The 21,848-nt window shown below is 40.5% G+C and overlaps 1 protein-coding gene across 1 annotated transcript; it reads left to right on the top strand.

The window, feature by feature from the left end:
• The first annotated feature begins 944 nt into the window (after window positions 1–944).
• On the top strand, window positions 945–21,836 carry LOC129097381 (E3 ubiquitin-protein ligase RNF19A-like). Its single transcript, XM_054606220.1, has 10 exons — window positions 945–1,094; window positions 10,642–11,507; window positions 14,810–15,018; window positions 15,169–15,313; window positions 15,486–15,648; window positions 15,781–15,895; window positions 16,228–16,386; window positions 17,626–17,845; window positions 18,086–18,229; window positions 18,513–21,836. Exons 2-10 carry the CDS (start codon window positions 10,900–10,902, stop codon window positions 19,324–19,326), a joined length of 2,577 nt encoding a protein of 858 aa, XP_054462195.1. The 5' UTR covers window positions 945–1,094; window positions 10,642–10,899; the 3' UTR covers window positions 19,327–21,836.
• The last annotated feature ends 12 nt before the right edge of the window (window positions 21,837–21,848 follow it).

The following is a 21,848-nucleotide window of genomic DNA, read 5'->3' as shown; positions in this document are numbered from 1 at the left end:
TATACTAACTATTTACTTTGAAGGTATTATAATGAACAATATATGACCAATACATGAAAAATCCTTGTTATCAATGTATAGGCTAAAGCATACTTAAAACGAATTTAGGCTTACATTTAAATGTAAATTGTTATAATAATAATAATAATAACAATAATAACAATAATAATAATAATAATAATAATAATAATAATAATAATAATAATTATAATTATTATTATTATTATTATTATTATTATTATTATTATAACATACTGAGTTCTGATTATTAGAACATCTGATGAGGGGCATGCTGTTAATCTCACTTTAAAGATTATTTAAACAGGATTCAGAGCATTAATATAGCAGCAGACAACTATTTGCTATGCAAAGATATAGTGGATTAATGGCTACCTGAGCAGAGAATGAAGGCGCAGCACTAGCCATTGGAAATAATGGGTTTCAGAGTCATTGTGCTGTTCTTTCTGAAAGGGCCTTTAGCTGCTAACCGCTGGCTCAGCAGGCTCCATGTTGTCAACTGTGTGGAGACAAGAGTCAAAACTGCTTTTAATGTCTGACTAATGCTGTGTGTTTTAAGTTTTAAGTTTTAAGTGTGTAGCTCTTAATGATGACTCTGAAAAGCCCTCTATAAATAAAATGTATGCTGTGTGTTTTATTATTATTATTATTATTATTATTATTATTATTATTATTATTATTATTATTATTATTATTATTAAGAGATACGTTTGAATTCAGTAAACAGCACCTTGAAGAACATGCTTTTATTACTTTTACTAGTAATTGAGTATTTTTTGTGTGTGTGTGTTTTGCCTTTTTTTTTGGTATATAAAGAATGTGAGTACTTCTTCTACTTCTGGCTATTTATCTATTGGAACCAGATGGGTGAGCTTTATTTTGAAAAGCTGACACTTCTCACCGGAAGCATCAGTGTTGTCCGCAGCGCACTGACTTGACCTGAATAGTCTCTCGGGGAATGTCTCTTAGGCTGTCCGGCGAAGTTTTCTGCAACAACTGTGCGGCTCACTGGGAGATGGAGACACCAGGGATCCCTTCTATTGTGCATTAAAACCAGACCTGGTGGCAATTAAACGGTAAGAGAGAGTGTGAATAATCCTGATGACGAGCGTCTGGTAAATATTTCACAGATCACAACTTCCTCCTCTGACGAGCGGCTAACTGTTAGCAGTTTTTAGCTCTGTTAGCTTGTAAATACTCCTCGTTAGGCACAAAGCCTCTGCTGGCAGCATATGACATTGTGCGGTCGTTACACCGGCGGACTTAGATGAGCCATGTGGTGGGTGTCGCTGTCCAGGGAGGAAGCGAACATCAGAGCCGCGTCCGAACTCTGGGCGACTAAAGTTCGGCTCTAGCTTCCCCACTAGCCACTGGTGATCTCGTTAGCTAGCAGGCTAACTCTGGTTAGCCAGGTGGGAAGTGTAAACACAATGTGGTCCTTCCTTTGCCGGGCATCAGATGATCAATATTGGGTCTTTTTTTTCGTTTATTGTGGTTTATTTGAACGTTGCCACACATATGCTTGTAAAACTAGACATGATTTAAAGATCATTTTTAGTTTATTTGAATTGAAACAACATAAATTGCTCCCTATTAATCACTGGGAGACAAAGTAATTATTGTTTTATATTTATGTTGCATTCATAACTGATTGAAAATGTTTAATTTGTTTTCAGCTCTAATAATCGACTCAGTAGTAGGATATCATTTGGTGGCATTTATTGGTCATAACATCATTTTTGCACTTGGTATTCATGTGTGATTTTCCCTGTACAGTACCAGTCAAAAGTTTGGACACACCTTCTCATTCAATGGTTTTTCTTTATTTTTATTTTTATTTTTATTTTTTTCTACATTGTAGATTAATATTGAAGACATCCAAACTATGAAGGAACACATATGGAATTATGTGGTAAACAAACAAATGCTCAACAAACCAGAATATGTTTTATATTTTAGATTTTTAGATGTGTCCAGACTTTTGACAGGTACTGTATATGCACCATTCAATGAATGGAAATAATATCGTTCAATGTTTTTCCATCGTCAAGCCGTTATAGCATAGTCAACACTGTTTGCTGAATAGATAACTTTTTGAATTACTGGGCACAGTCGTTCCTTTTTATAATGTGTGACTTTTATAGCCTGCCTGCTAAATTCATTCAAGTCATCCTCACTGGAGTCATTCGTTCAGTGAGTCATAGTGCTTTGCTTTCTCCTAATGACCTGTTACTGTTTAACTTCGATATCAGCGTCAGACTTTATGAATGTAAACTGAATTAAAGTTTGGTAACATGTTGGGACTCATGTGCATGTGGAAATTGCATTACCTCAAACTCATCTCATGCCATGATTCAGTAACATGTCAGTGGCATTTTCACCACAAATCCAAATGATTTGAACCTAAATGACAGACAGTACGTTATCAAACAAAACAGTTTTGTTCCTAGCTTTAAACACAAATATTAAAATTATAAGGTTGTTTTTAGGCGAATTCCAACATCTCCTTTAGCCAAAGCTCATATTAAGCTATAACGGAGTAAACTTGTGGTGAAAGAAGCTGCTCTTGTATTTTTTTTCACTTCTTGACACAGTCGCGAGCACCATCACCCCTATTCCTAAATTAAAAACAAACAAAATGAATTAGGGCAAGAATTTTCCATTCTGTACTAGTTTTAGGTTACCTGACCTAAATTTGCTGGTCAGTTGTGCAGGGGCCAACATTATGATCATACTTCATGTTGAAACAATCTAAAATATTATATTGTGATTAATATATCACAATGTTTGATATCTGCTATGTGATGAAGCAGTCCTGTTAATTCCTTTCAGAAAGAAAATAGTATTCAAATGTGAGAAATTCATGTTTTTGAGCATGTTTTTCCTATGAAAGAGCCGCTTGTCTGAGTATTTACTGCCATCAGATATACTCTTTAATATTCCTTTTTAAGTTCATTGTATATAGCCAATCTTAACATTTTATTTTGAGATGTAGTTGTATAATCAACAATCAACAACCCTCAATCATTGGTGAGAGTGTTACACTGACAGAGAGACAGCAACCTGGGACAGACACACATGACCCATCACCCATGGGCTTTCAATCGAAAGACAACATTGGCTTTTTTTTGCAATAATATGTTCTATCTACACATATTGACACTTGTCTTGATTTTTCCCTGGCTTGATGAATGAGCTAGCAAACATTTGTGCACCCAGGACAGATAGAAGCGAACATGTTAACATAATGTTAGACTGCGAGGGACGTAATGGTTTCCTTTGGCCTTTGTTTGTTAATATCAAGATATTCTAGGAGTAATTCCAAAGAATTGACGACCATGTGGATGTATAGAAAAACAAAGTCTCCCAATGGAGATTGTAATCAAAGTGTCAAGAGTATGTTAATAGATAATAAATGTCTGAAAACATTTAGTTTTTTCAGACCCTGTTTGAGTCCTCTGCTTATTCCAGGATGTTTGTCGGGGATCTGAAGTGTGGCAATGAGCGTGATATGTTACTTTAATTTTATCAGCAATCATGAATAGCAGGGCTTTGTAATGTAGTCATTAATTTCTCACACGTCTCTTTAAAATTTCTAGCTTAATAAATTGAAAGGACTCAAATCAGTTCACTGAGCGCCAGTACTGCTGGTAAGATGTGAATAGCTGTTGGTCGTCATTGTAGCACAGAATGGACAAGGCGCTCTTCCTCATCACACCATCCAACTGCTTCCTTCTCCCCTGCTGTTTTGGGTGAAAAGACTTAGCAGACAGTGTGAAGACTGCCATGGTATGTGATGTATGATGTGGAGGGTTGATTAGAGTTGAGTCACCCAGGAGACTCATTCAGTCCCTGTGGGAAATTTACTTCAAGTCAACTTTTGGTTTCAGCCTCAGATGGAGGTGAAGAGTGACAAGCAACAAAAACCAGTAACAATCTGCTTTCTGGATAATTTAAATCACCATGATAAGGCACCACATACGCCTCAGGTATCACATTCCACCTTTAGTTCCTGCAGGAGTTAAGATTGGATGGCTTGCAGCAGGCACACATTGTTGTTTTTGACCACAATGTTTTTGACCATGACTATAGAGGTCAAAACAATATTAGTGTTTGACCTCTAGAACTTGTTATAGAGCAGTATTTCTCTGAGGATAAAACATGGACTATTGGAAAGTAATTATTAAAGAAAAAAAGATAATATAATGATATATATTTACACACACTATTTGTACTTTACTGCGGTTCTGTAAGCAGGAAGTGCATACAGAAGTGCAAGAAACTCTTTGCTAAGAATAACGTTTTCACTAAAATGAATGGGAAGCAAAGTTTAGTCTCATAGAATACATCCACTCCATACACTCCTTTATGGTTTCCGTCAGAACCCCACTGAGCCGCATAGATGTTTCTCTCTGAAGGAGGCAAACGGTATCTCCCTTTCTGTAGCCGGGGAAAACACAGGCCAGCTTTATTTGACGTCTCCATGGTGCTTAATGGAGAAATGGCAAAATAATAAAACCTCATGTTTAAATTTGCTTTATGATATGATATGTTTCGTACTGTAGAGGATTTGGCTTTCATAATAATTGCACCCTCAGCTGCATCTTTAGATTTACTGGCCATCATAGTGAACCAGATACAGTGGAAAAGTACCTTATCCTGTTGGCTAAATCCGACTGTTTTGTAAATAGTGCTGAAAGTATCCTCAGAGGCATTCACTCCGGTCCCTCCTGTCCCCACTCTCTGTTGAACGCCAGATATTATTATTATTATTATACTTTGGCTGGCAGATAATAGGCTAAACAGAGATTCATTAAGCTACTGGGTTATATAGATGTCCAGCAGACAGAATGTTGGCCCGCACCCGGTTAATGCTTTGTAGTCTAGCAATATCATTTCCCAGTATTAATTTGCTTCAGAAGGATGTCTTGTGTTGTATAAAACGGTTTCAGAAAAGCTGAAATATTTCCTCTCAGTGTTGTAGGTAAACAAATAAATAAAAAAGCTTTTCTATTAAGTTTGTCACCCAGTCTCTGGGCTGATACTTTGTCCCAAGCCGTAATAACTGAATGCATTGTCACGATCAGGAAGTCTGTCCCCCAGCTGGAATGTCACCGGAAATTAGCGTACGTGACGAACACTTTGCAGAGGAACACTTTAACTCATAGGTTCCAGTGATGGAAGCTGATCATTGTATGTGGGATTTCTTTGAAGGTGGACATACGCTACCAAACTCACAAAATTACAGGAAGCTTGCATCATCTTTCCCTAAGACACTGCAGGGATTCCCTGTAAATACACTCCATCTGACCTAAAACTCACCAGGGCTCAATTACACACCATTTTAAATCAACATTGTCAACCAAGGATTCAAATCGGGCATACAGTGTGGATGGGGTGTCAGATGATGTGCTCCTCCAGAAATTGCAGAATTGGAGTTGGACTGGAGGTTGCTCAACTACAGCTTTGTCACAAATAGGAGAAGTGGATTTGAAAAGACCCAAAGTCCAATTCAATGCACATGAAATATCAGAGCCGGATGACGGTTGTGTTTGTTTAATATGTTAATGTAAAATACATTGGCTTATATGTTATCAGATTTTAGTAACTCAGTATAGTGTTTTAATTTTACACAATTTAAACCTGATTATTTATTCATCATTCATTTGTCAATTTGCAAATGTATGTAGTACTATGAAATCATTAGCATTTTGAGGAGACTCTGGGAGTTGACACACCTCCTTGGTGTGTGCTGGTATATTTGAAACTATTGAATGGTTCAGGGATACATTTTCACACCAAACCTGGGTTTTGTATTTGGTAATGAATAGTTCCAGAAATACATCTGAAGTTTGGACTTGTTTGCTGTTGCTTTGTTTATTTTCACATCGTTCTCCTGTCTACTTTGGAAATGGAAGACGTAATGTGGAACATTGTTAATATGAATATTTAGGAAAGTATGTTTCTTTGGGAGAGGGTCGTATTCTGTACATAGCCTATTAGTAGAGTTCAAAAATACAAAACGGAATCATGAAACACGGTTTGACGTGATAGTGAGGAGGAACAGACCTGTATAATAAAACCTTTCATTGCAGTTTGGTTATGTACCTAATTGTCTCTTTGCAAAATGACAGGCAATGGAAACCTGGATTTATTTTGTTTATTGCAATTCAAGAGCCAACATGTTATTGCTTCGTGGTCTGGAGGGCCATACTTGTTAAAACCATTACCACTGCGGCCCCAAGTGACACATTTTGGAGACATTTTTCCCCCAGTCCATCTTGACACAAATTATAGTGTGGGCCACACAAACCAATTCAGTCACCTTTCATTGACCCATCTCTTCAGGAGAAAATTGCAAAAATGTAGATCATATTACAATGGAGTTCACGATGTAACATCAGCTGATGCAAACTGTGATTTCTTTTAAGAGCTGATGGAAGGTGGAAACCATTCATTCTGCCGCAGCTGGCTTCCTGCCCCGGGGTTGTCTCAGGAACTGGGACACCATCCAAGTGTGTGAGAGCCGCGGTTGCATGTGATTGGCCTGGAGCCACCGAACTTGAATACATGCATGCATATGCGTGCACAAATGCTTGCATGCTGACCACAGTCGCATGGAAAGTCCCACTCACTGTTGGAACAGTGCAGAGGCAGGCTTTTCCAGTTTAATTATGCCCTGGGAGTGTAATTTCACATTGAGCTGCGGGTTGCTTGAAATTGCTCCTCTGTCTTGTTAAAATTTCCTCTTGCTCACATGACATGGCTTGTTGACCCAATACATCATCCGGCTTTGTTATGATGTGGAATTATAGTGTTAGGGCTTATCTGTAGCCAGTACTGGATATGCCTCACAGTGGATGTTATTAAGTTAAGCTATCTGGTCAATAGCTTAATCATTAGAAATGCATTTTGATGGTCCATGACAAAGTTCAGTCCTAGGATAGTCAAGGATTGCTCTGGAAGTTTCCTAGAGTAGTTGCTGTTAAAGATCATTCTACTTGAATGAATTTAGTAATTATATCATCAAGTTTACAGATGATGTGAAGCTCTAATTTCACAAAAGTTTGACAGTTTTTACAGACGAGAGTATTGTGCCATGTCTCCAAATTCTGCAGTCTGTCTTCGGAGTCGGTGGCATCACTTTTTTTGTCATATGCAGGCTTTGGGTCTTAATTGTGACTCTTAAACTTTCAGATGGTGCAATAAAAACACTTTATTCTTTACAGCATGGCTGCAGTGTTAATGGCTTAATGACTCACATTTAAACATTTGGTTACTATTTTATAATAACTATAAATGTGGCTGCTTAGTACATTTTTGTCCTCTCCACCTCATGTTTTTTTTATTTTATTCGTTTTTCCTCAACAAATTTCCATTTTGATCGATGCTGAAAATACAAATGTGTTTCCTATTTTGATAGTCGATATAGTACCTCAGAGATACTTGGTAAACATTTATGAAATAATGCCATAATCTTCTAAGGAGCAGAGATACTGTTTAATACAGAAAGTACATTAATTAATGAGTAAGGATATTGTTTTAACTAAAATGAAAGATGTGAAGAATGATACTAATGATGATAACGATTGGTCCTGAGTCTTTCTGGTCAATATTTGCTTTAAGTCAGTGCGCTGCAAACAGTCTGAGTGCCTCAACTATTTCCATGACTGTTAGCAGCGGCTATTTCTACCTTCCCCCTATCTAAGAAATCGTCTTGTGAGCTGGTCCCACCTGCCATTAAAACTACAGTTTTGTTTTTCTGGTGTCCTGACTGAATCAAGAGCAGCTCTACTACTTGAAGTGTTGTTTCCAAGTCCTAACAGCCCTGTAATCTCCTTTATATCACAGTCTTGGTCCTCTGAATGTGACCTTTAGCTTTGTAAAAAGGATTAGATGTTTACACTGCCCATATTTTATAGCTTTTATTATTGTGTTATAATCAAGGTGTGTAGAGTAGATGGAATGTAAATACTAAGGGGAAATAACTTGGTGGGTCATACTGGGCTGATTGCCGGTTGGCATTGGTCAGCTATGAAAGAGGTGTCACAATGGTCAATTTAATACGAATTTTCAAAGTAAGATGAGACATTAAACTGCTCCAAAAGGGCCAAATCCTTTGTGTTTGTTTGTGCCCAAATTTGAGGGAATACTGGTTGAAAGAATTTAGTATGTCAAGAGAAAAGTTGTGAATAACATGACAAAATTAGAGACTACCATAGTCCAAGAAGCCAAAACCCGCCAGTGTCCTCTGTGTACCTTTGCAGTATATAGTCACCGTTAGTACGCCGCTGATTAATGATTCATTTCTTGACCTGTGTCAGTGACTTGATCTCTGCTGAATTTGGTCTCTCCACAGAGCACATCTTTAGGCTCAAGCTGTTGATTTATCAAGTGTGCATAGGTGTAGTCATTGAGCCTGTAAGCCTGTTTTCCTCTTACACCTCGTATCTACACACCTATTGTAGGTGCTCTTGTGTAGCAGAGGTGATCTGAAAGGTGGGATAGCTGATAATGAGACCTTCCCTGCAGGGTGTTGGCCATTTTTAGACACCGTTTATCGAATGTGTCAAGAGCCAGTTGAGATGTATTGCACTTTTTTGTTTGATTTACATTTCCACCACACAGCACAAGTTGAAGGTTGGGCACACAACCCTCTGAAAGTGGCCTGAGTTGGTGTGTTTTGAGTGCATTCACACCTTTGTCTTGAATCAACTTGGGATCAAATCACCCAATAATGCATGCTAGTACTAGTTCTTGATGCAGAATTATTCCACCTTATTTGTATTTGCTTGATATGGAGGAGGAAGTTGAGTCTAAACACGTGCAGGCTAGGCACGTGTTTAGACTGAATCTGGCTTATAGCTGTGCAGCTGAAACACTAAAGTAGCTGTAGTAAAACTTAACGGCTGCCTGCATGTCATCTTGAGGGGAGATAAACTTCAACCAGTCAGACAAAGGTTTGTGGGTTATGAGAGGGAGAGTCTGTGCTTTGCAGGATTGCTTTCCCAATTGAGACTTGCAGAAGGCTTGTTAATTAGTCACCTTTTGGCTCACTCTGGCATTTTCCTGAAATTAGTCTCTAATGACAAACACACACTCAAACACAAGTTCAGAGCATAAGAGACTGCACACTTTCCAGAAGGACCAATGAAAGCAAAGACTCGCACTGTCACACCGCCCCTTAAACTGATCTGGGGGGGTCATGGACTGAATAATGTTTGTCAGTTTGAGGTGCCGAATCGGAGTTGTCTCCAAAAATCCTGGTTCAGGAAAAAGCCCTGGTTTAAAGTCCTGTGGCTTAAGCCTAGCGAAAAGTTAAAATAAAGATTGATACAATGTCTTAACCAGGGAACAAAATGTCTGTGAACAGCGGTAACGTGTTGAAATGAAATGAATTAGCCATCATAGTAAATTGTGTGTCTCATGGTCAAACTACAAACACTAGGGAGATATGGGTATTTTTTAATAACATCTCTAGCCCTCAGCTGCAGCACCTCTTGCTGATGTCAGCCGTTTTTCTGCAGTGCTTTGTTTTGTTGTTTTCCAAATGGGATATGAGTTTGGACAAATTTGAAGACATGAATACAAAAGTAAACTGTTTCTTCACTTAAGCTGGAAATACGCCACATGATTTAAAGGGGTATTATAATGCAATCGGGCCATGGTTATTGAGTGGATTTCGCACTAATGAATCTACAGACTTTTTCTTGTAGAGTGCAAGATTTTATCATTCAAATCTATTTTTTCCCCGACCGGCCAGTTATTTTTCCAGATGTTTTGATTTGTTTTTACCACTGGGTGTTCTTGTTTAAAGGTACAGCACATAATCAGGCGCTAATGCTGTAGTGTTGAAGAAATGCAAGTAGTGAAACATAAACTCTCATTTTATTCTTCTCCTTCCATTAGTTTATCTCCTTCGGAATGATTCCAAGGCACGGATGTTTATCCAAAACATATTAATCCATCAGCTGGATCCGTCAACTCTTTGGAAGTCTGCATAGCACCACAACCATAAACTGTGTTGGTTTATTTCAGAATGAAATGTGCTTCTCATTACTTCAACTATTTTAAATACTTATACTTGTTTGAAGGTAATGCTACACAGAACCAAATAGCTTTCCTTCACGTCCTCTATAAACTACTTGCACGCTACTCTCAAAGATAGAGAGTTAAGCTTTAGTTGTTCGTATTGTGTAAAATTTGAGCATGTGGAACACTGACACAGCTGTGGCCACATCTGCGATATATGATGGGGAAAAAAACACAGGTTTTTGTATTGTTTTGCCTACACATGACTAACACACGCTCTCCAGGGAAAGCTTGCAGACGTTTTATGTAAGCAGTTTCACTTGCACAAACGCAGAAGATATGCCTGAAAAGGGGCCTGAAGCCTGCCAGAAAACTGTTAATTATCAAGGGGGTGGTCTTCCCATAACACACAAGCCAGTGAAACGCTCAACGAGAGCTGTCTTGTCTGAGGTTTTGTCAGAATGTTTATTCCGTTTGCATCTCCAGGTTCTCGTTATGCATCCTGAATCATCCAGATGCTGCAGAACATTAAAAGTTATTGAATTCAGCTTTGGCTCTGTACCTGATCTATATTTTTTCTGTCTCTGTCAGGTTCGTGTGTTGGATCTGAACATCTACATTTCATCAAAGTGATTTAAACCATGGGCAGACAACTACAGACTTCCAGACCTCCATTATCATCTTCCATCCACTATGTCCTAGCTACCAGCAGCCCAGCCCCCTCCCCCGACCATCCTGTCCTTTAAACCCCAGTCCCTCTCTACATTTTCCTCCCTCTCCCAGTCCTTCATCCCCATTCCTGATGTGGTGATTTCTCGTCGTACCAACAGCGGCGCCCCTTCTAACGCGATGAGCACCTTGCACCAGCAGCATCATGGCAGCACAGGCTCAGAGCGAGACCTCCACTCTGCTGCCTCCTCTGTCAGCCTCCCTTCAGTTAGAAAGACCCCCAAAAAGCGCCGCCTGTCCCTCCACTCACTCTTCAGCCGCCGGTGTCGGCCTGACCGCGACCCGAAGCGCAGGTCCAGGCCCCTGCAGGCTGCAGTCGGCATGGACGCCATCGTCAGCACAGAGAGCGTCCATTCGGAGACCGTTCACGATAAAACTTCTGCCCACTCTGCGCTGGCCGCAGCATCAACTTCATCGGTGTCAGGCTCCTCGTCCGAGCTGCTGGAGTGCCCGCTGTGCCTCCTGCGCCACGCACGTGAGCTCTTCCCAGACATCATGACCTGCCACCACCGCTCCTGCGCAGACTGCCTGCGACAGTATCTCCGCATCGAGATCTCCGAGTCACGCGTCAACATCTGCTGCCCCGAGTGCTCCGAGCGCTTCAATCCCCACGACATCCAGATGATCCTGGGGGACCGAGCCGTCATGGAGAAGTACGAGGAGTTCATGCTGAGGAGGTGGCTGGTGGCCGAACCGGACTGCCGCTGGTGCCCGGCCCCCGACTGTGGGTAAGAACGAGAGCTGAGGGATTATATAGGCTACTCATAGAATAACACATGAGGGCAACCTGCTCTTTCATTGAAATATGACTCAGTAGCTGAATCGAGGTGAGAGCGTTTTTGAATCGAGAGGTTGGCATGATTGTGGCCACCTAACATTAATGGCAACAAAGCCAGTTACCTTTAAAACATCAAGCATGTGGGATTATTTCCACACAGACTAAAACTTTGTTAAACATTTCAAAATTTCTATTTCAGTTACCTGAGGTGTTCTTGATGTTTTCGTTCTTTTGAAATACACAAGCCCCAAAATAACATAGTAAGCAGCTGCATTAAAAAAAACTTCAAGGCTGCAAACTGGCCTTTTGAAGTTCACCCAGCTTCTGCATTGATGCCTGAGTTATAAATAACTGGTAGCAGTAATAGACCTGTTTGTTCTGTCAGCCTTATGATTCAGCCATAAACAGACGTGAGCAGCAAGTGATGATGATGCCGATTGTTATCGGACCGTACCTGGCGTGTTCCTCACCATATACTGAATATAGCTGGTAGTGATTTGCCTGTTGTTAAAAATAGTAATCATTGCCACGCCTTTTATATTTTGTTTACTGTAAAGCATTTTCTAAAAAGTTACAAAGTGCTTTACAGTTAAACAGAGTAAACAATACATTATCCTAAAATAATGTAAATGCAGAACCAGAAAATGAGTACCAAACATAATAAAACAGAAACTCACAGTTACTGAAATGAGTATTCAGCAATGGAAATTATTAGCTTGAGGTCAGATGTGTTTCTGTAAACCTCAGTCCACTCCTTCAGCCTCTGCTCATGGAAATATGTTATTGAAACTCTATTGATTCTCAGAGGAGGAGACTAAGTTCTGGTTTCTGTTTTTCACAAGGAGGTGATGCTGAAGTTGAGGGTCAGGTCAGGTTAGGTTCTCGCTTGTTTGGAGCTCGTAGGGATTCAACTGAAGCTGACGTTATTATGCTCCGTGTGCTCACTCGGTCACCCTTTTTAACCTGTTGTTTACTGCACCTGCCGGCCATGACAACCACCATGCACGCAGCGTAATCAGTAGTGTTTTAAATGAACAATTCATGTACAGCGCTTCATAGAGTTTTGGAGAAGTTAATAACCCACATTCCCAGCGTTCAGTTATCATTGTTAGTTCTGTTATGAGTGATTGCTGAATTCGGTAATGGCCTTACTCGTCTCTCTCTCTCTTTCTTTGTTGCATCAACACTGCTGACCCTGTCCTTTAGAATAATGGCTCTTTCATAAGCTTGTTTCAGCTCTTCTTGCTCTCGTCATCTAATCAGTTCAGCTCTTGCTCACTGTCACTCTCTCCGACCGGTGAATGCTGTCGCTCCCAATTGTTGTATAATTACTTGTGCAAGATATTGGGTCAAATGTAAGTAATTATCTGAAGAAGTATTTGACGTTAAGAGAGGCTAGAGTCTTGACTCTGCAGTGGTGTCCTACATAGTTTAATGCACATGCACACACCAAAAGGTCTATTTGGAAATTCTCCCTTCTACTTTATGACTTACACACCATTTGCCATCATTCTTTCCTCACCGAGGTGTAAATGGAGACTGTCTGGAAACTGTCTAGACAGACCGGTGTGCAGGTATATGTTGCCCACACACATTACCCCCTGATACTGGACTGCAAAGTGTGTCCGTTTCTAGGGAACATTTATAAAAAGGCATCGTAAAATGATGCCATGACGTCGGTTACATTTTCCTCTAGCTGAACCAAAGCTTGGAAACCCATAAGAAAGTCTGCCCTCACTCTCATTTTTGAACTTTTATCTTTTTATTAACTTTGCCTCACACAAAGACCCTGTGAGGGTGAAAGCAGTCAGAGGTTTTAACAATAATCGCCCAATGAAAGGCTTTTGATTAACCTCATCTCCCTGCTCTGCTGTAAGCTAGATTGGAGAACTTCTTGTCAAGTCATCTCTCAAGTAGGGCTGCAACTGATGATTATTCTTCCTTATCAATCAATCAATCACCCAAATCTTTATTAATCATTTGGTCTATAAAACAGGGAAAAAAAGGGAAAATGCCCAGTGTTTTGTTTGACCAAATAGATTCAACTAACATTACATTACAGTCATTATAATGCAGGAAAGGCTGCAAATGTGAATTAATTGTTTATCAAAATGGTGGATAATAAATTCACAAATTGTTGTAACTCTACTCTCAAGGATTTGTGAGTAATTTATGCATTATAAGAAGTCTGCTTACAGCTGACTTTGAGTAAAAGTACATTTACATAACTACCACTTTGTTCACAACTTAGTCATTGTTGTGTCTTTGCTATCAGCTGTTGTTAGCATGTCAATAAGATTTAAAAACGTGTATAATTTTAACAAAGATCTTAAATAAATAAACAGCTGTCTACATCAACTAACAGTAATGGTGTGTAGGCTTTTCTTTCTGAGCTTTAATAGCTTTTAGAAAATTTGTGTCGAACTAGAGGCGCAGCTCTGTCTCGCTCTAGGCTTTGCTCTACACAATAACAATATATAAATAAAGATATTAGGTTGTATGTCATTAACCTCAGGGTTTAGCTGAGTCTGTCATCCATATACTTAGATTATTAACGGGCCAGGTGCTGTGCACTCCTTTCCACTGTATCTAAGGCTTTCCTTTCAACAAAATGATTATTAATGTCTCATAGCTTCCATATCAGAGGAACACAATTAGATTTGTGAGTCAGAAAGCAAGGGGAAATGATTGCTACAATTCATTTTATTATCTCCATTTATTCGAGGCAGTAATTGTGTTGGGATATAAATTTCCACTGCAACAGTTTTTATATTACCAGTGTGTCCATTTGCATGATATTTTGTTTATAACAAAACAGTTTTTGAACTTTGCCTCCATCATGCTGTTTACTTTTCAGTTGCTCTCAAATAGACCACTGTTATGATTGATGAGGGTTACTATAGTGACATGCAGTCATGCTGAACTGATTGTGCCAGTACGGATATATTGTAACAGAGCTCATCAGTGAAATCATGGAAAGTCGGCTAGTTTCATGAGTTTATGTAACAAACTCTTCTCAATGTGTTGGATTCCTGACGAAGTGAACAGCAGCAGTGTTTACTGTGAGAGTATTGGATTATTGTATTTTAAAACAAACTAGAAATTTCTCCTTGGTTTTACCTACTCTAGTTTTATACTCCTGCACGTCCCTACACTAGTTATTTTATCCCTGCTGACCCCTAGTGTTGTGTTAAACTATTACATCCATGTCCTTCTTTGTCTGATTTTTTTTTTTTTTTCTCTCTCTCTCAGTTACGCAGTCATTGCGTTTGGCTGTGCCAGCTGCCCAAAGATCACCTGTGGGCGTGAGGGCTGTGGGACGGAGTTCTGCTACCACTGCAAACAGCTGTGGCATCCCAACCAGACATGTGACACCGCGCGGCAACAAAGGGCCCAAACGCTCCGGTTGAGAAGCTTCAGGTCGTCCTCCCTCAGCTACAGCCAAGAGAGTGGAGCAGCAGGTAACATACAAATAAGCACCTGCACTCAAACTCTCACACATGCATCACTTTGTTAAGTCACAATATGCACGAAAGATATTCACTGTATGCAGAAATACTGTATACAAAATAATTATCTTGCTTTTCCCCTCAACCTTCAACCCCCACTAGGTGACGACATCAAGCCATGCCCTCGTTGTGCTGCCTACATCATCAAGATGAATGATGGAAGCTGTAATCATATGACATGTGCTGTCTGCGGCTGTGAGTTTTGCTGGCTGTGTATGAAGGAGATCTCTGACCTGCACTATTTAAGGTGAGACAAACGTACGGTATCTTTATTTGTTGATTTATTAGTTATTACATTACATTACAGTCACTTTGAACGGTGATAGCAGTTATGGTTAACATGATACACACAAAAATGAACTCTCACTCTCTCTGTCTGCCCTGACAAACCATTTCCTTTCTCCCTCCAATCCTCTCAGTCCATCAGGTTGTACCTTCTGGGGGAAGAAGCCCTGGAGCAGAAAGAAGAAGATCCTCTGGCAGCTCGGCACGTTGGTGGGTGCACCCGTGGGCATCGCCCTCATAGCCGGCATTGCCATCCCTGCGATGATAATTGGCATCCCAGTCTATGTGGGCAGAAAGGTGAGAGCTATCACCAGACAGCTGAGGTCCAAACCAACGTTTTTTCAGATGAATGGAAGGCATCAAACAACAATGTGAGATGTAATACACATGTATAAGGGTAAGGTAATTAACAAAGATTTTCCTCCTCAGATCCATAATCACTACGATGGCAAAGACATCTCCAAACACAAGAGGAACTTGGTGATAGCAGGTGGAGTGACGCTGTCTGTGATCGTGTCCCCTGTGGTAGCAGCAGTTACCGTTGGTAAGAAAGAAGGGTTTTTTTTCTCTCTCTTTTCCCTCATGACTTTCTCTATTTTACCATCTGTTTATAATCTGTTTCTCAACAACATTTAGATTACATAAAAGGATTTTTTTGTGGGTCACTAGTAAAAAGGCGTATAAAAGCATCAGCTGGTTTGGAAATTGTCCTAAAACCTTTGTCACGTGCTGTTCTGGTCTTCTTGCTTTGAACTGTCTAAAAGTGCTCGGAACTTCTTTCACAGTGTTTGTAAAGGAATACGCTTTATATTTACAAGCTATTGAACCCCGATAAACGTCCACTGTTTAAGTGTGTGTCTACATTGTGTCGTTTAGGTATCGGTGTTCCCATAATGCTGGCGTACGTCTACGGAGTCGTCCCAATCTCCCTGTGCCGAAGCGGCGGCTGTGGAGTGTCTGCGGGTAATGGCAAAGGGGTGCGAATAGAGTTTGACGACGAAAATGACAACATAGGCAGCGGGGCAGCAGCCACAGGTGAGAATCTCTAACAAAAGCAACGCCACTGAGTTCTTGCGTGTTCCCATGAGTACGCAGAATACATAGTAAGAGCCAGAAGTACACTTTAACTTTATGAAGTGTATTTTCCCCAAATGGAAATGTGTCTTTCAGTCAGGTGAAACGCCCAACACAGACTTAAAATAGAATGCATACAATAAAAAAATATATAAAGAAATGAACACACACTTAAAACAATGTACATCAGCCGACCACAAATTTCCCACTTTTGCATTCTTATGAGTCATTATTAATGCCACAATCATATTGATTTACGTCTAGCTCCTATATATTTGGAAAATACCAGCAGCTTTTTAGCAACCATAACACAAGGTGTTGTGGTAGCTGTGTGTGCAACACCCACATCCATCAGTACCTTTTGTGCGTACATATGGATTATTCATACCCTGTGAATTGCCAAAACGGTGGATGGGTGTGTGAGGTGTGAAATGACAGAGGTTTTTCCTGTCGTTGTGCGTTTGTCACCGTCAAGCTGGCGGCTGTATGAGGTCAGCTTTGTCTTGCTTTCCAAGAGGTCTATAGGGCGAGGGATTGTATTTCTCACAGCTTCAGTCAACACTGTGAATGATAATAATTAATCCAAATAACAGCAGGGACTTTGACCTTTTTCGGCAACATAAGGTGTGAGACACGATGACACTTATTCACACCCAAGAATTCATCAATCTGTTGTTCCCGGATGAATTTAAAGGTGAAAAAAGTCAGTTAAGTCATTGATGTAACTTCAGAAGAAAGAACTTTGGCCCCTGACCTTAATATCACTTTAGTTTGCTGTTGTAATAATAATAATAATAATAATAATAATAATAATTAAGCCTTTATTAGTCCCACAATGGGGAAATTACAATTCTCTGCATTTGACCCATCCCGGAGGAGCAGTGGGCTGCAATGAAGCACCCAGGGAGCAGCTTGGGGTTAGGTGTTAGGCGCTCAAGGACACCTCGGCATGTGGCCTGTAGAGGGGTTCGAACCACCAACCTTGTGGTTGCGGGACGAGCGCTCTACCTCATGTGCCACAGCCGCCCCTACCTGGAGTCGACTACCCTGATTTCTTCTTTATGGCTCATTCTGAATTTCCCTCCTTCTCTTTTTAACCTATGTCTTTCATTTCCTGGTTTCTTTGCTTGACTCATATTTGTCAGTTAGAAGCTTCTCTAAATTAACAAAACTTCCTATTCCCCCCCCCATTCTCCTCAGACACAACCTCTGTGGCAGAGACTCGGCTCAACAATCCCAGCCTCGGAGATGGAGCGAGTGTCGGCGGCCTAACGGGCCTGAGCCTCAGTGTCAGCGGGAGCCACATGGAGCGCTGCGGCATGAGCTCCACTCAGCGGGACAACATGAGCGACAACGCCAGCACCACGGCCCTCGCTGGGACCAGCATCACAGGCAGCCTCTCTGGCAGCTGCTACAACAGGTGATAGACCTGGATGACCTCTGTCTGTATTACTATAAATGTTCATTAAGAAAATTGAAAAAAAGTGTTAGTTCATGTTGATTATTTTGATATGATAATATTCGATTAGGCTTAATGGATAGATTTCACGTAATTGTCTTAGTATCTACCTTTGTGTTCTCCTATACTGGATGAAGGGAACATGCAGAAAATCATTGAGATGTAATGAATTTTATATTAAGTTTCAAATGTTATTTCCAGGATGGAAGTGCAGGCTGACGTCCAGAAGGAGCGCTGCAGTCTGAGCGGGGAGTCAGCAACCGTCAGTCTCGGGACAATCAGTGACAACGCAAGCACAAAAGCCATGGCAGGATCCATCCTCAACGCCTATATGCCTCTGGAAAGGTCAGGAGTCAGAGAATACTCATCCTACTTGTTCCACCATCATACCTTTTAAAAAGAATCCCTGTCCTAGTTTTTCTAGTACCTTACGCCAGAAGCCTTGTTGTAAAATAGTTTGAAGCAAAGTAATTGTGGGTTTCTATCAGTATTTACTGTATGTTTTCTTCTTTAGAAAAGGATGTTGGAAGCACTTAAAAACAGTTAGTCTTTGATAAATATGCTATATGTGAATGTGCATAATATGTGCCAAAGATAGTTGCCGTAAAAGAGTGATCTTATTTTGCAGAGACAATAGTCTGGATGTTCAGACAGACGCGGAGTCCAAACAAGAGAAGTTGAGGCACTGTAGCGCCAGCAGCAGCCTGGATGAGGCCAGCTGTAGCAGCAGCACCGCCGGCCTTAAAGGTGCAGGCGGCGGCACATGCTCATGCCCCTCCACCTGCTGCTGTGCACAGCACGACAACCAGTGCTGCCCCTCGTCCCCCTGGTCGAAGGAAACCTCCACTTCAGGGTGCATGAGGAGGAGTGGGAGGCTTTGGAAGAGAGCCAGCAGCGGCAGCAGCAACAAAGGAGACACAAAGATGAACGAGAGCCGAGGAGATGTGGACGCTCAGCTTCTGGAGCAGCGCAGCACCAACTCCTCTGAGTTTGATTCCCCGTCCCTGAGTGGCAGCCTGCCCTCAGTGGCAGACTCGCACTGTAGCCACTTCTCATCAGAGCTCAGCTGCTCGGACCCGGAAACCTCAAGACCGGCTCACCTGACCTGCTCCGCCCCAACGGACCCCCACCTTCACCATCCCGGCTCCGCCTTCAATGACATCACCATCACGCCCATGCCCGAGGTGGAGAACGACCGCCTGGAGCATTATCCACCTCAGAGTAGCCATGCAGCCTTCAACCACCGCCTACTATCGTCATCTCCCCCTGCTTCACCAAAAGAGGAAAGTAGCGTGACGTTTTCAAACATCAGTAAGGACAGTGGATGCGCCATCGCAGACACGGAGTCAGAGAGGGACGAGAGAATTAAAGAAACCACCAAAAACTCTGCCGCACAGCCTGAAAGCCCAACAAGAAACCACCGTGTACAAACAGATATCTAAGGAAGCTATCCTGTTCTTTGGAGCGTTGGTGGTGTTACGACTGCTAGCTCAGTTAGCCTTATTACATTATTTCACTATTTAGTGAAGCCCAACCATGCATCTTGGGAAGCTGGTGGTCGAGTTTAAAGCTATAAGTTTAAAACTAATAATAATTTTACCCGCTTTGGGTGCAGGAAGGAAAATGGTGAGAATGTCAGTCCATACAGTTACAGAGGGAGAGAGAGTTGGAGAGAGATTTGCGAATATAGTAAATGGGAGCACAGTAAAGTCGAAGCAGATCAGTGGGTTTTGTTGTCAAGCTAGACATGTGGGAACCAGAAGTTTCAGCCTGTTGTTGAAATGTCAACTGGAGCAGCAAGGCCTTTAGTAGGTGGAGTTGTATGGAGAATGTATGTGGACAGGTTGTAAAGTCGGTTGACCTGCATAGTCTGACCCCTGAATGATGTTCTGAATACAAAGCTCGAGGCTGATCTTACCCTTTCCTGATGCTTTCAAAAAGTGATAAAGCTTTTCAATACTAAGTTGAGCTGCTATTTTAAAGCCTGAACCTATCCTCCCTCGTGACATCTGCAGAAATCCGGTTTGCATGAATCAGAGATGGATATGTCATCACTGTGGTCCACCGCTGTACCACCATCATGACTTCTTAAAGCGGCATGAGAAACAACACAGCTTAGGGATTGTTGAACCTGAGAGGGACCAGTCGGTGCAGTAGCAAATTCTATTTTTGCATAATCATCTATAAGAAATATTAATGTTGCTTATGTTTAAAATGTGACTCCTGATTATTTGTGCTTTGTCTTTACTTATTTTTATTTTCCATTTTGGGAAAGTTGGTTTTAATGTTAAAGCCCTGTGTTGGGTCCAAACTTTTTTTAGTATGATCGGTTGGGAGTTGTGTTGACAACAAGTTAAAATGTAGCCCTTTTTAAAAAAAAAAAAAAAAAGTGGATTGAAGACAGTTGTCATCTTCACAAGCCTCTCTCTGCACTGGTAAAATAATTGTTTTTTTTATTTGTGGATGCACCTGTGCAAATGTAACCTTCACTGCAATTTTAAGTACATTATGGAATTACGAGAGGTTTATTAAAGAAAGGGAATTTTAAGTTATTCCTTGTAAACGGAACTAAGAAAAGCCCAATCTTTAAATTTGAAACTGTAGCATTTCTTACAAGTTTATAGGGCTTACTTTAGTGGTAAGTCACTAAAACTGGAAAGTCGAAACAAACGCATTTGCAATAAGAAAAATAAGCTTTTAAATAACTATTCACAAGATGTGTCCAGTCAAGAGCACACAACAACTTACTAACTATAGCAAAATCAAACTCTAATACAGATAAAGGTGCAATGATAAACTCTTGTGTCTTTTAGCACATACATGTCAGTGATTTAATATTCAGTAGTGAATGTATGATGATAATGACATTTTTGATTCTCCATCAGTAATATCCAAATCAAAATATAATTTTTGATTCTGAGCTTCGGGTGTATTTTAACTACAATGTGATTTAAATAGTTTTTTCTTAAATCCTTGCAAATGATTAATGCAAATATTTGTTTGGTTTTTTTTTGGACCCACAGTGCCTTTTGGGGAAAAATCATTTGGATAGTGTTTTTATTTCCTCATTCTGTATGTCTTCAAATAATAATTTTAAAAATCATGAGAGAATTAATTATATTTGCTTCATAAAATGCATGAAACTTGTGCTAAATACTCCCCTGAGTGCTAATGCTAGCTGTCACACTAGCTTGTTTAGCTTACCAAAGACTGCTCTAAAGGCCCCGACATTATGATTCTGGGGCAGTACTTTAACTCAAAATACTACTATTTGTAATGGTTATTTTTAGGAATAACATTTTTAAAGTATTTTCCTCAAATAGCCAAAGTCAGTTCACCTGGGTTGTTAACTGATTATTTGTGCTTTGTCTTTACTTATTTTTATTTTCCATTTTGGGAAAGTTGGTTTTAATGTTAAAGCCCTGTGTTGGGTCCAAACTTTTTTAGTATGATCGGTTGGGAGTTGTGTTGACAACAAGTTGAATTCATCACTCTGCAGGTTGTTAGTCTCCTGTTGCCAATAAATACCCTGTTTATCCAAAGCAATCTGCATTTTCAGTATCAGACGTTGTGTTCAGCAGCTGAATTTCCAGCCTGAACACAGATTACTCTGCTGGGAGGTCAACCAGCCGAGCTCAGCAGAAGCTGTGTAGGAGCTGTTTAGGAGCTCAGCAGGAGCTGTGTAGGAGCTGTTTAGGAGCTCAGCAGGAGCTGTTTAGGAGTAGGGAGCCTGTCGTCGTAGCAGCGGTGACGTCGTTAGTAAGAGTTGTTGTACACCTCATATGCCTCCAGCTGCAGGATGTTCCCTTCTGTTAAATTCCTGTGAGTTTTATATTATTATTTGAAGACTAGTGCCAAGTCTATTTTCGAACTTGGTCGAAAGAAGCCTATGCTATTTGAAAAATGATATATTCCCTAATTATTTGCTTTATTATGTGCATGTTAATGCATATCCTTAAACAAT

The sequence above is a fragment of the Anoplopoma fimbria genome, chromosome 10 (assembly GCF_027596085.1).
Source record: "Anoplopoma fimbria isolate UVic2021 breed Golden Eagle Sablefish chromosome 10, Afim_UVic_2022, whole genome shotgun sequence".
Lineage (NCBI taxonomy): Eukaryota > Metazoa > Chordata > Actinopteri > Perciformes > Anoplopomatidae > Anoplopoma > Anoplopoma fimbria.
The sequence above is the reverse complement of the archived record's forward strand: the minus strand, read 5'-3'. Positions and strand labels throughout refer to the sequence as shown.

What these genes read in the sequence shown, in the direction of transcription:
- LOC129097381 (XM_054606220.1), top strand. Translation starts at nt 10,900, where the DNA reads ATGAGCACCTTGCACCAGCAGCATCATGGCAGCACAGGCTCAGAGCGA. An exon ending in CCAAGAGAGTGGAGCAGCAG is followed by an intron (nt 15,019 to 15,168) that starts GTAACATACAAA and finishes AACCCCCACTAG; the next exon opens with GTGACGACATCAAGCCATGC. An exon ending in GGTAGCAGCAGTTACCGTTG is followed by an intron (nt 15,896 to 16,227) that starts GTAAGAAAGAAG and finishes TGTGTCGTTTAG; the next exon opens with GTATCGGTGTTCCCATAATG.